This window comes from Monodelphis domestica, chromosome 1, assembly GCF_027887165.1.
Source record: "Monodelphis domestica isolate mMonDom1 chromosome 1, mMonDom1.pri, whole genome shotgun sequence".
Taxonomy (NCBI): Eukaryota; Metazoa; Chordata; class Mammalia; order Didelphimorphia; family Didelphidae; genus Monodelphis; species Monodelphis domestica.
In genome coordinates this window covers 207,195,559-207,209,050 of record NC_077227.1, presented here as the reverse complement: position 1 = coordinate 207,209,050, position 13,492 = coordinate 207,195,559, and the positions used below count along the sequence as shown (strand labels likewise).

General features: G+C 40.7%; 1 protein-coding gene across 10 annotated transcripts in view; it reads left to right on the top strand.

Annotated features, from left to right (window-relative positions):
• Window positions 1-12,942, top strand: part of PPIP5K1 (diphosphoinositol pentakisphosphate kinase 1) — a 39,591-nt gene extending 26,649 nt beyond the window's left edge. For all 10 annotated transcript variants that reach the window (XM_056810360.1, XM_056810359.1, XM_056810355.1 and 7 more), the window contains one exon: window positions 11,067-12,942. In XM_056810360.1, coding sequence (XP_056666338.1) covers window positions 11,067-11,854 — 788 coding nt within the window. In that variant the 3' untranslated portion in view covers window positions 11,855-12,942. The remainder of the gene's footprint in view (window positions 1-11,066) is intronic.
• The last annotated feature ends 550 nt before the right edge of the window (window positions 12,943-13,492 follow it).

The following is a 13,492-nucleotide window of genomic DNA, read 5'->3' as shown; positions in this document are numbered from 1 at the left end:
TCCTCACCAGAGGTAAGCCTGAGAAATAATAAAGAGGAAGACTACCAAATCAGAGATCATAGAGGGAGGAGAAGAGCCCTCTGGGGAGGAAAGAGTAGAAACTTGATTGCCTTTATATCCCTAGTTTGACTATAACTCCTTCCAGGAACATGTGCCTAGGGAGGAGAGCTGGATATATGGGACAGACAGAAATAGTATATCAAAGCCTACTACTGACTGTTTCATGTCCAGCTTTTTCAGCTCATTCTCAGGCAGTACCAGTTCTCTGGTGAACTTGAAGGACACTAGGGAAGAGGAGGAGGCATCTTGCTTACCCCAACTCCTTCTTATCTCACCCTCAGTCCCTAGGGATAGTATGTGGGTCATCTTGATTGTCTCAGCCATTTGTTTCTTTGTGGACAGATCACAAGATGTTCTCTTGTTTTTGGTAGTGAGGGAGGAAAGAAAGAATGACAATGGGTAGAAAGATCAATGGATGATGATTTGGGGCTGTAGATTCTGATGTTAGAGAGGCCTTCACCTGAACATTATCTTTTGCCTAAAGACTGAAGTCAGACATGATTTCCTTTCATTATTTTGTTTAGATTTTAAGAGGTAGAAGCAAGAGAGACAAACAGGTTTTGCTCATAGGGGCTATAGTAATCAGGGTTGTGGAGCAGTACTCGCCATCTGGGGCCATTAGAATGTCAGGGTTTGGTATGATTTCAGAAGTCATCTAATTCATTCAATACCTAAATACATATCTCCTCTAACATATGGCCTCAAAGTGGTCATTAAGACTTTGCTTGAATGTGTCCATTGATGAGAGACTCACAACTCTTCAAGGAAGCTTATTCGATTTTCAAATAATTCTGATAAGAAGTTTTCCTCCTGTTTTATAATAGATGTCAGACAAGTGCTTTGTTGATTCAAAAGCAGTCAATAAATGTGATTTATTATTATTGACTCATACTGAACTTGGTATTTACTAAAATCCTGAGATCTCTTTAAAACACACTGTTGTTTAGCTATGGCTTCCTCATTCTAAACTTTAAGCCTGTCAGGTTTTTTTTTTTAATTAAAGTGTTGAATTTCATAGTTATACTTATTAAGTTTCATCCTATTCGATTTAGTTCATTATTGCAGCCTATTAGCATCTTTTTGGGTCCTGATTCCATCACCAAGATTATTGGCTATTATACTCAATTTAATATTTCAGGCAATCCATGTTCTTGCAGCAAGTATTCACTCCATTGATATAGAGTGTAACTCATCCATACCTCATTCAGTGTGATTATTGCCTACATCCTCTCTTATATTCTCCATAGAGGGCAAGTTGTTGGGAGATCTTGTATAGATCTATTAGCATTCTAAAAGATCCCCGTGTGATATCCACACTTTCTTATCTTTTGTTCTTGCTACATGACTAGTTTTTTTGATAATACATTTCCTGGATATCTTGGGTACAATTCATAATTGGGAATATGTCGCAACCTATCATGTTCCTCTCTATTGTTCTTTAGGTCACTTCTGGTTTTGATTCTTCAGTGATAATAGAATTTTACAATTCATGACCATATAGCATCTCTGAAAGAATATTTACTTTGATGCTGTGGTTGCATATTGGTGTTAAAAAAAAGTTAGGTTTTATTTCTAGTAGCTGCTTGGGGGTCATTGAAAGCATTGTGTAACATCCCTTTATTGTTAACATTCATTTTTTTTTAAGCCCTTACTATCTGTCTTAGAATCAATACTATGACTGGGAATCAGAAAGACCCATCCTTCCTGATTTCAAATTTTGTCCTCAGCTTTCTAGCTATGTGACCCAGGCCACGTCATTTAACCCCGTTTGCCTCAGTTTCCTCATCTATAAAATGAGCTAGAGAAGGAAATGGCAAATCACTCCAGTATCTTTACCAATAAAACGCCAAATGGGATTATAAAGAATGGGACCCAGTTGAAATGAAAGAACAACAGCTTTCAGGCTCATCTTGTCTAGCACCTTTTGGTTCTTAACTAGAAGAGAATATTAATGACATGTAGATATAAATATATTCAGATATAGACAGATATAGGCATTAAGCTTCTAAGTAATCAAGCCTTTGACATCTCTTGTTTCTTAATCCTGAATCATGTTTTCTAATCAAAATTTTCAAAGAATTTTTTTCTACTTCATACTCTGCAATTTATATTGATGCATAATCTAGAATTATCTTTATGCTATTCTCTTTACCTACGTTCATCATGAGGACAGCAAAGTGAGATCACCAATATCTTATTGTCTTTGGGCTCATAATGAAAGCAAATCTGCACAATGTTCTATTATTCTTCAAAGCGATCCTATTCTCTCCTTCCATTTAGCTGTGATTTTCTTTTATCTTCTGGTTTCATTTAGAGAAAGAATGCTGACATTGATATAGTTCATTTATCTAGTAAAAGATCTATTCTTTGGCCACTGAACAAGGATTTTACATTTAGAGTATCAATAGCTAAATTAATGTTTACAGTGTAAAAATTTGTGTGATTCTTAGCCCTTTCTTCCTACCCTTCTACCATTTTGCTGTTATCATAGCAGAAGTGGTGACAGATGGGGGTCAGGAGTAGGGGGCATACTGAACTGAAAGCTATTTGGTATTTTTCTTTGTTTCTTGGGTTGCCATAGCCTGAGAATTCCACAGCTAGCAGCTAATCTACTGATGATGAGTTTCTCCATATTTAGCTACATTAAAAATAAAGACAGTAGGCAGAATGTCATGGGACACATATTCAAGGTCTTTCCATCTTGGTAGAACACTCCAGTACTTTCTTTATTATTAGCCTTCAAGAATCAAGGACTATTGCTATATCACAGTGAGGCAATGAAGTGAGGCATATGTAAATGCTGTATTAGAGTGTCTCCAAAGTCTTTTTTTTTTTAACCCTTACCTTCTGTTTTAGAATCAATAATAAGTATTGGTTCCAAGATAGAAGAAGGATTAGGGCTGGGTGCTTGGAGTTAAGTAACTTGCCCAGGGTTACACAGCTAAGGAGTGCCTGAATCCAGATTTGAACCCAGGACCTCCCTTCTCCAGGCCTGACTATCTTTTATGCTACCTAGATGCCCTTTAATGCTGCTTTTAAACTTGGTAGCTTAAAACTACACTAAGAACTAAAACTGGCCTACCCAGAATATATGGCTAGTCCACATCAAGTCAACCAATGCAAGTTGATAGTGTTTCTGCATCTTATTCTTTTTTAAAAAATTCTAACCTTCTGCCTTAGAATCAGTACTGCAGAAGAGCAGTAAGAGCTAGGCAAATAGAGTTAAATGACTTGTCCAGGGTCACACAGCTAGGAAGTGCCTGAGGCCACATTTGAACTCTGGTCCTCTGGACTTTAGGCCTGGCTCTCCATCCACTGAGCCACCTAGTTGCTCCTCTGCAACTTAGTCTTAAGAGAGTTGCTGAGAGTGCTGAGATGTTAAATGATTTGCCCAAAATCATATAACAATATATTTCAAAGGTAAGATGTGAACTCATGTCTCCCTGCCTCTGAGTTCAGTTTTCTGTTTTTTATGCTCTGTGATCTATCACTTGTGTACAAATAAACACCCATAGTGAGTAAACATTTATTAAGCACCTTCTGTATTCTAGGAACTATGCTAAGCTCTAGGGATACAAAGAAAGGTAAAAGACAGACCTTGCTCTCAAAGAGTTCCTAATGATGGGAGATACAGCATGTAGACAACTATGTACAAACAAACTATATACAGGATGAATTGGAAATAATCAACATAGAAGGCACTAGAATTAAAGGAGATCAGGAAGACTTCCTGTAAAAGGTAGAATTTCACCTTCGACGTGAAGGAAGCCAGAGCAGCCAAGAGGCAGAGATGAGGAGAGTATTCCAGATTTCATGAGGGACAGTTGGTGAAAATGCCTACAATAAGGAAATGGAGTGTCTTGTTTGAGGAATAGAAGTATTAGTGAGTCTCAGAGTATGTGGTAGAATATAAAGCAGGGGTCCCCAAACTACAGCCTGTGGGCCACATGCAGGCCCCCGAGGCCATTTATCCAGCCCCCACTGCACTTCTGGAAGGGGCACCTCTTTCATTGGTGGTCAGTGAGAGGAGCACTGCATGTGGCGGCGCTCAAAGGAGTGGGGATCTGGGGGCCCTGTGTATACTGCTACTCATATAGTGGTGGTGATGATGGGCCTGTGCAAGGTGTGACAGGCCCATCACAGCCAGCGCTGCAGCCTCACTATCCCAGACAGTGTTATACAGATTTGTTCATAGTTTTTTTAATAGTCCAGCCCTCCAACGGTCTGAGGGGCAATGAACTGACTCCCTGTGTAAAAAGTTTGGGGACCCCTGCTATAAAGTATAAGAAGACTAGAAAGGTAGGAGGAGAGATCTGGGTTATGAAGGGCTTTGAATGCCAAACAGGATATTTGATCCTGGAGGTAGTAGGAAGCCACTGGAGTTTATTGAAGGAGATGGTAGTTGATCTAATAAGATCTGCTTTTTAGATTTAGCTACTCTCAGCCATGCATTGATCTGGGATAATCCTGAAAGACATATGATGGGGAATGTTATCCACCTCCAGAGAAAGAACTGTTAAAGTTGTCTTTCACATCAGTGTATCTTTGGTTTTATTTGGGGATTTTGGTTATGTATGAGTGTACTCTTACAACAGTGACCAATATGGAAGTGTGTTTTGCATGACAAGAATTTTTTTAAAATTTTAATTAAAAAGATATTTTTAAGAATATTACTTTGACAGTTGAATGGAAGGTGGACTAAAAGGGGGGGTAGGGGGGGGGACTTGTGGCAGTGAGACCAAACATCAGGCTATTGCAATAGTCTATTCATGAGGTAATGAGGGGCCTGTATCAGGGTGATGGTGGTGGTATCAAAGAAGGGGAGGGGCATATGTAAGAAAGATACATAGAAAGGAAGAAAGAACTGATAGACATTGGCAACAGATGGGATGTGGGATGGAGAGAGAGTGAGGAATGGAGTATGATCCCTATGTTGTGAGCCTGGAATGCTGGGAGAATGGTGATATGTTCAACAGTAATAGGAAAGTTTGGAAGAAGGAAGGCTTTGGAGAAAAGACAATAACTTTAATTTTGAACATACTCATTTTAAAATGTCTTTGGACATCCAGTTTGAGTTGTTCAATGGATATTTGGAGATATGATCCCAGAGATCACCAGAGAAGTGGGGACTGAATAAATCAATTTGAGGATCATTAGCATGGTGATTGTTGAATTCATGGGAGTCAATTGTAATTAAAATAGTATAAAAGAGAGAGAAGAAAGTCCCAGACAAAGATCTGTGGGACATCCACTATTGATGGGTATGATCTGGATGAAGGACAAACAAAGGAGATTGAGAAATATGAGGAGAAGTATGACTTAGACACTTACTAAATGTGTGACCCTGGGAAAGTCACTTAACCCTAATTGTCTGGCCCTTACTGCTCTTTGAACCAATACTAAGTATTGATTCAGAGGGAAAGTAAGGGCTTAAAAAAAGAAAAAGAAAGATAGAGGACTAAAAAAGGCCATTAGATTATGAGATCATTGAATGATGAGACTGGAGGCCACAATGTAGAGAGTTAAGGGTGAAAGGAGAAGTGGAGGCCCATGTTGTAGATACCATTACAAGGAGTTCAGCCTCAAAAGGCAGGAGAAATGTGATACAATAGCTATTAGTGATGGATGGATCATGTGAAGGTTTTTTTGAAGATTGGGAAGATGTGATCATGTCTGTAGGCAGTAGGGACATGGAGAGATTGAAGATAAATGAAAGAATAATGATGATAGACGGGACAAAATGTTGGAGAAAATGGAATGAAATGAAATCACTTGTGTATTTAGGAGGGTTGACCTTAACAAGTGTTAAGATTAAAATTCTCTAGAGATGGTATCTTATTTATTAGATAAATTAAAAGTGGGTCAGAGAAAGAAAAGGACCAGCCATATGTGGCTGGCTGTTCCCTTCATAAGTCTCCTTTCCCTAGCCAGTGCTTGTTTAAGCCTGCAGTCTCCTAGCTGCCTTCTAGCCATCTTCCCTGAGCCCACTGCCCAGTCTCCCTTAGGCCTCTCTTTTCATTGTGTCTAGGGCAAAAAAGAACTCCACTGCACAGTCTCCCTTAGGCCTCTCTTTTCATTGTGTCTAGGGCAAAAAAAACAACTCCTTCCTTTCTAGATCCAAACTTATATCTTTCAGTGACATCACTTTTTCCAAGTCCCTCTGATTTGGCAGACCTAACCTCACTCCAGATTAGAGGCTGGTCTTCCAGTCATATGAGACAAGAGGTTCTTCCAAGTGCCAGGGATCCAGGAGGCTTCTGTTGTACTCTCAGAATGCACATGGGTCCTCTTTACACAGATAAGCCCTAGGCCTTGTTCTTAATTCAGTCAAAGGATGATGGGGTTGAAATGCAGCCTCAAGAGAATGGACTATATTCAAAATTAGTATGAAAATTCCCCCTTTAAAGCCCAAGATTGATCTTAGGGTACCAAGGAAAAGAATAGTGGTTCAGGCTAGTGTTAAATTTTCACACCAGAAAGAGTCATATTTCATATGAAATCAGAGTGTAGGGGCCTCTAGAAGTCAAAGGGGATCCAAGTGACATAAGGAAGAAAAGAGAAGAAAGCTCTCAGTGAATGGCCTCTGTTTTTACAATAAAACACTTGATAATGTTCTCTGCTAAGATGATGAAATTTGGGAGGAAAAATTGGCAAACTGGTCTTTCTAAAACATAGGTCTGATTGTGGTCCAAACATACCCCACTCCCATTCAGCATATTCTTATTACTTCCAGGATCAAATGTACAACCCTCTGGTATTCAAAGCTCTTTGCATGTGTATATACACATACTGTATATTCTATAAGGATTACTATCCAGGAGTGAAGGCTCAGTTGGTATTCGATAACAAACTTGTAGTGGACCCAGTTGGCATAATTGTGTGACTTCTTCCATTGGTATTCAACAGTTCACAAGTGAGAGCCAGGAGAGTACATTGTGGGATTAACTCAGAGTAGGATTTGGTAAGGCATGAGAAGTGACCAGAGGGCAAGGTATTCCAGGGTAGAGGACAGTATATAATTGAGCTGGCTTACTACTGGATTAAAATTGCAAAGAGAAAAAAGTTAAATCAGAGTAGGGATATCTTGGGAGAGCAGAGAGGGGTGGAGTGACTGCTGGTTGTGATGAGATCAAAGAATACATTTAGAAGAAAGGCTAAAGGAATGATGCTAAGATAGGTGCTTGTAATCCAAGAGAAGAATTTCAATGTTTTGAATAATGAAAGTATAACAATAATGAATCATGGGAGGGGTCAAAGGTATTTCTATCCTGGCAGAAGAAAAGGGAAGAAGCATTTCTTAAATATCTACTATGTGTCAGGCAGTCCTCTAAGTACTTTACAGTTATTTAATTTGATTTTCACAATAACCCTATGAGGTCAGTGCTGTTATTATTCCCATTTCATAATTTGAGGAAACTGAAGCAGTCAGAGGTTAAGTGACTTGTCTAGTATCACACAGATAGTAAGTATTTAATATTAAATTTGAACTGAGGTCTTCTTGATTCCAGGTCTAGCTCTCTATTCATTGTACCAACTACCTGTGTGGTTGAGTTGGAATGAACATATTGGTTATGAGAATTAAGGTTGATGACTAAGAAGCCAGTGTTTTATGGGGATATTAATTTGTACATTGAAGTCCCTAAATGTTAGGGAGGGGAATTGGGTGGAGTCTGACTCAGATGTTAAGGCAATAAGAAAGAATACATAGATACATTTAAAACTACAAGAATCCAAGGTTCTTGGTTCAGTGAGTCAGGGGGCATGAGAGGAGGTGTATCTCTCCTGCCTTGGAACCAATATACAGTATTGATTGTAAGACAGAAGGTATTGGGGGGGGGGGGTAGGAGTCTAGTAGATGGAAATGAGAGTAGAGACTGGTAGCACTTGGACAGCTTGTCTTTTTGTTTGTTTTTGACAAGGCATCTAGTGATATTGATTCTCAGAGATTAGGAAAGAGGGAAGTGGGAATCTTCTAACCATAATATAGGGAAATACCTTTGGGCTAGGGCTTTTACTTATAAATATCATGTTAAAATAGAGAGCAGTATCAATTTGTTTTTTTCTCTAGTACTAGGGAATATAGGATATCAAATTGGGTTCTGGGGTCTAGTCTTTACATATCTGGTGATCAGATCTTTAGGAGCCTGACTGAACTCATTTTCGAACTCAGTTCCTTTGCCTCATCCTAAAGTGACAGGGGACACTGCATAGTCAGTCCCTACATAGGGAATGTATGAATGACTTCTGGTCAGGGTTGATGCCTGATGGCAAGAAGCTCAGTGTCTTATTTTTGAACCTGTTGGCAAGAGATTTGGTATCTAGTTTCTTGATGGTTATTGGGGGCTGTAGGGAGAGGGGGACAAAGGAATTATAGTTCTGTTTTGTTTTTTCATATATTGGTAAAGAAGGTCTGCAGGATTATATTGCTATAGGAAATGGCATATACAACTCCATGAATTGCTGGAATGAGTTGGCTTCTAAATCCTCTCCCTGAAAGCCATAGGAATTATATCCCTACTTTCCCAGAATCACTAATATGTAAAGGAGGAATTGGTGTTAAGACAAAAGTTTTGGTATTAATGGAGGTCCCCACCTCTCTTGGTGTTGATTGTAGGACTGTAGTTTTGCTATAATAACAAGTGGTCCAAGAGGGACAGCCTTCAAGCAGGGCATTGGTCAAGGACAAGGAGGGCTCCAAACAAAGTTGAGAGGGTGAGCCAATGATAAAGAGTCTAAGGAGAAGTAGAAGTTGAGGTAGAAGCTTTCTGTTAGTGACAGCCCTCTGTTTCTTGGGTGTTTGGTGGTAATGGAGAGCTATACTATTAATGTAATGACTCAGGTTAAATTAGGTTGCTATGGAGAAGCCCCCAAATTTAACCCCCAAGGGGGAACCTTATCTTGGTTAAGCCATAGCAAGGCCTTATCATTGTCGCATTAACTCAGGATGGAGTTTTCAGTTTATATGGGTTCCAGTCTAATTGATTCCCCTAGGGGAGGAACTCCCAAACTTAGTCCTTGACAGCAGCTCCCTTAACTTTTCCTTCCTGCTGACAGTGAGCATAATGAATGACTGCACCCAATTCCAAAAAGATCATATAGGCTAAAAACATTTCATCTTATAAGATGAAAAGTAACTGAGTAGTTTATCTCCACCTCACCCCACCCCACTTTGGTGTCATCTATAAATTTAATAAAGCATGCTACCTATGCCTTCATCTAAGTTACTGATTAAAAAATACTGAGCAGAATAATATGAAGAACAGGATCCCTGGGGCATTCCATTTGAGACTAACTTCCAAAGTTGGCATCAGGACATTAACTAATATTCTCTGGGTCTATTAACTCAGCTAGTTATGAATTTGCCTAAGTCTACACATCTCTTAATTTTGTCCAAAAAGAATCAGTGAATTTTTAAAAAGCTTTATTAAAATTCAAGTATACCTTGTCTTTAGTATTTCCCTGATCCACTAATCCTAAGAAATGGATATGAGGTTAGTCTGATCTGATTGACTTGTTAATTTGATCACTTGGGCACCTATCCAATTCTCAGCCCATCTGGAAGCTTCCTAATGGCATATTGGGCTGTAGTTCTTCACCTTTGTTACTTAACTAAATTTCCCCTTCTCTCACCAAAGGAAGTTCAAAGGAGTCCAAAATAATTATAGCAGTCCCATCATCTCAGAAAGATCAAAATTCAATCTAATACATGTTGAATACACTGCCCAAGTTTTATTTTTTTAAATCCCTTTTGTTAACAACCAAATGAGGATTACTTAGCTCAGAATAAGAAAAATCTAATCACCAATCTTGCCTGCTTACTTCTGACTCCAGGCTCAATTCTTCTTTCTCATTTCATCTCATTCTGATGTGAGAGAGAGGGTGGATGTTCAGAAAAGCTTCTTTTGGGAAAGTGGGGAGTTCCCTCTAAAATATGCTTCTCGTATCACAGGATTGTCATGAAGAAAGTAATTTTTTAATTTTACATTGCAGTTTCTGTCTTCTCTCCAAATGTGTGATTTCTTATATGAATTATATATGATTGTGTACATATATACATGTGCACATATAAAATGCATATACATATGCATACATATATATGTAGCTATACACATTGTTATGTGAGGACTCCTAGCCCCTCATCTCCATCCTTCACTTGTGACACATTTCCATTCTGCAGCTGTCCCAGGCTTTGCAAGTTCAGTTAGGATTGTGAGGAGGGAGGAAGGGAATAAGTATATAAGTATATCAAGTGCCTTTTACGAGCCAGGCCCTATGCCAAGTGTTTTACAGATACTATCTCATTTGAAGATACTTTCCTTATGGCCTTAGACATTCCTACTCAGAACTTTAAGGTGTCTCATGATTGTCTTTACCTATCTCACTCCCTTCTCTCTCTCTTTTTTAAAAATCCTTACCTACTAAGTATCAGTTCCAAGACAAAAGAATAGTAAAGACTAGGCAGTAGGGGTCAAGTGACTTGCCCAGGGTCACCCAGAGAAGGAAGAGTCTGAGACCACATTTGAACCCAGGACCTCCTGTCTCCAGACCTGGCCTTCTATCCAGTGATCCACTTAGCTATCCCTTCTCCCTTCTCTTTTGAAGGTTTCTATGGTGCCAATGGTTTCTATGGTGAAAATTACATATTCTCATCATCCTGACCCGTTTCATTCCTTCACCAAAATATTTAAGAAATATTATTTAGTGCCTGCAGTATTCAGTGCACTGTGCTAGGCCCTAGGAGAGCTATGGAGTTTAAATAAAAAACACAGTCCTTGCTCTCATTGAGTTTTTAGTTTTAATAGGGTTACAAAAGAATAAATGCAAAAGACAAAAGACAGGTATTATCCCTGATAAGTTAGAGTTCACACCCCTGAGCTTTAGGACCTGTTCTTCCCCCAGAGCAAGATTGGCATTGGCCCACCCAGTCTGGCAGTTTTAGCTCCTTGTAGAGGGTGGTACATAGTTTACTTGCTATCCTGACTCAGTCTCTTTGCTTTGCTTTACAGATAGCAGTGGTCCCTCTAGCACTGTGTCTAGTGCTGGCCCCTCTTCCCCTACTTCAGTTGATGGTGCCTCCCATTTTGGCTTCAGTGACCGTCCAAATCTGAGTTCTCAAGTGAGTGAGGAGCATCAAGGTCTTGGGCAGCCTCAAGAGATCCCCGAGGATGGGGGCAAGAGTACAGAGATGGGAAAAGGGCCCTCTAAAATCATCCAGCCATCTCAGGAAATGCCTGTGAAGGTTGGCCAGCTGTTACAAGAAAACCTTGAAGAGGTAGATGGGGCAGTCCAAGAGGTTCTGGGGAAAATTGAGCAGCTGACTAAGGGAGTCTCTGAGACCAACCGACTGTTTCAGGAGGGCCCTGTTGAAGTTGATCAGCCCCTTCAAGAGGTTACTATGAATACTGATCAGCTTTCAAAGGAAGCCCCTAAAATTGGCCGCCTGCCTCAGAAGATTCCTGAGGAGGCTGACCAACCAAACCAGGGGGCTGCTGAGGAGCTTGACCAGTCCACCCAGGAGGCTGATGAGGAGGTTGACCAGCCAACTCAAGAGGGAAGTAAGGTTGATCAGCTGTCCCAGGATGCTCCTGGGAAAGTTGATTTGCTGCCTCAAGACACTCTTGAAGAGTGTCCAGCCAAGATTGACCAGCCAATCCAGGAGGATTCTAAGGAGGTTGATCAGCTATTTGGAAAGGATGTTCTTCAAGACTGGCACCTGTCCAGTGACCCAGACCCCTTAGATCAATCCCTGACCCTCAACCAGCAGTCTCCCTTCCCACCAGCACCACATGACTAAACATTCTACCATTAGTGGTCACATTGCACCAATCATTTGAACCAGCAGCAATTCTGCTGGCCACCTCACCTGCCAGTTACAGGCCTTGCCTCTAACCAGAGGGCTCTGAGGAAGCAATCTCTCCCCTCATGAAGAGGCGTATTATTGGGGCAAAAGCTGGGCTGGGGTGGAGCTGACTCTGCTAAGAGTCCCTTGGGGCTGGTTGCCTAATTAATGTCCTCAATTCCTCAGAATAGGCCAGGGGGTTCCAGGTAACTGAGAGTTGAAGGAAATGTCCTTTTGTTGCTGAAAACAATTGAGGACCAGCCCAGATATGAAAAGGGACTCCCAAGTGAGGGCCCTGGATTCTGCTAATGCCCTAGCAAAGGGTGAATAAGGTCCCCTGGGCCCCATGGGCATTCAAGAGGGCTACCTAGTGTTCTTAGGGCAGGTTTAGGATGGCCAATCAAATTGGGAGAGGGAAAGGATCCCATTCCCCAATCAACCATCCTGGGTGACCACTGATACTGAAATTGGGCTATAGATATTCCCATATTATCCCCAAGTGCCCCCCTCCTATCCATCTGGACAACAGCTCTGGCATAGGATGGGTATCAAACTGCTCTAAAGATTTAAGAGTAACCACTTTAAGCTGCTTTAGGGGTATCTTGCCTTCAGGAGGTCCATAGCCAACTGCTGAGGGGTATCTTGGCTTAGTGTGGGGAGGGAGTCTATAGTGGAGAGAATCAAGTTTTATTTTAAGCATTTAGAAGAGATCACTATTGTACAGACAGGAGCAAAGATTTAATATATATATATATATATATGTGTGTGTGTGTGTGTGTGTGTGTATATATATATATATTTCTGTAGTGAGGCCAGGCTGGGCCCACCAGGGACCAAGCACTCTAGGGTCCCTGTGAGGTTTGTCCTTGCTTCTCTGTGTCCTTAGGACCAGGTGTGATTGTGAAGCTTTTCCCAAAGATGGTGGGGGTTCGGGTGGGGGTGGGGGGAGGGAAGGGTGGGAAGGGAGATACAGTCATTTAGATTGGGTGTGGGCAGGAACATTGTGAGTGCTCAATAAATATGAAATAATGACTTTAGTGGTATGATGGTCTAAGTGTGAGCTGTGTGAGTAATATGTATAACTGGTATAAGATTCATTGTGGATAACTAATGCAGTTGGAGAAGAATGCAGTAGAAAGCAAATGAAGGCCAGCCCTAGGTTTCTGATAGTTTCTTTCTTTTAATTCCTTACCTTTTGTCTTAGAGTCATTCAATTCTAAGGCAGAAGAGTGGTAAGGCTGGGTAATGGGGGTTAAGTGATTTGGCAGGGTCACTATAGGAAGTGTCTGAGGCCAAATTTGAATCCAGGTTCTCTCAACTCCAGACCCAAGGCAGTTTCTTACTACATCTGTGGAATTGCCCTTCTCTGGACTTCCATCCCTGAATTTGGTTGGGAGTCTTAGAGGACTATTTTAGGGAAACATTGTCCTCTTTGCCACCTCCTCCAAATGCAAATATCAAAACTATTCCTAGGATAGTGAAAGTCCCTGTTAAATAGTTGCAGCTTCTCTCTCTCCTCCCCTCACTTACTGCAAGTCTATATGGTTATAACTCCCCACTTGATTGATCATGGTAGGAGCTAAACCCTAGCAG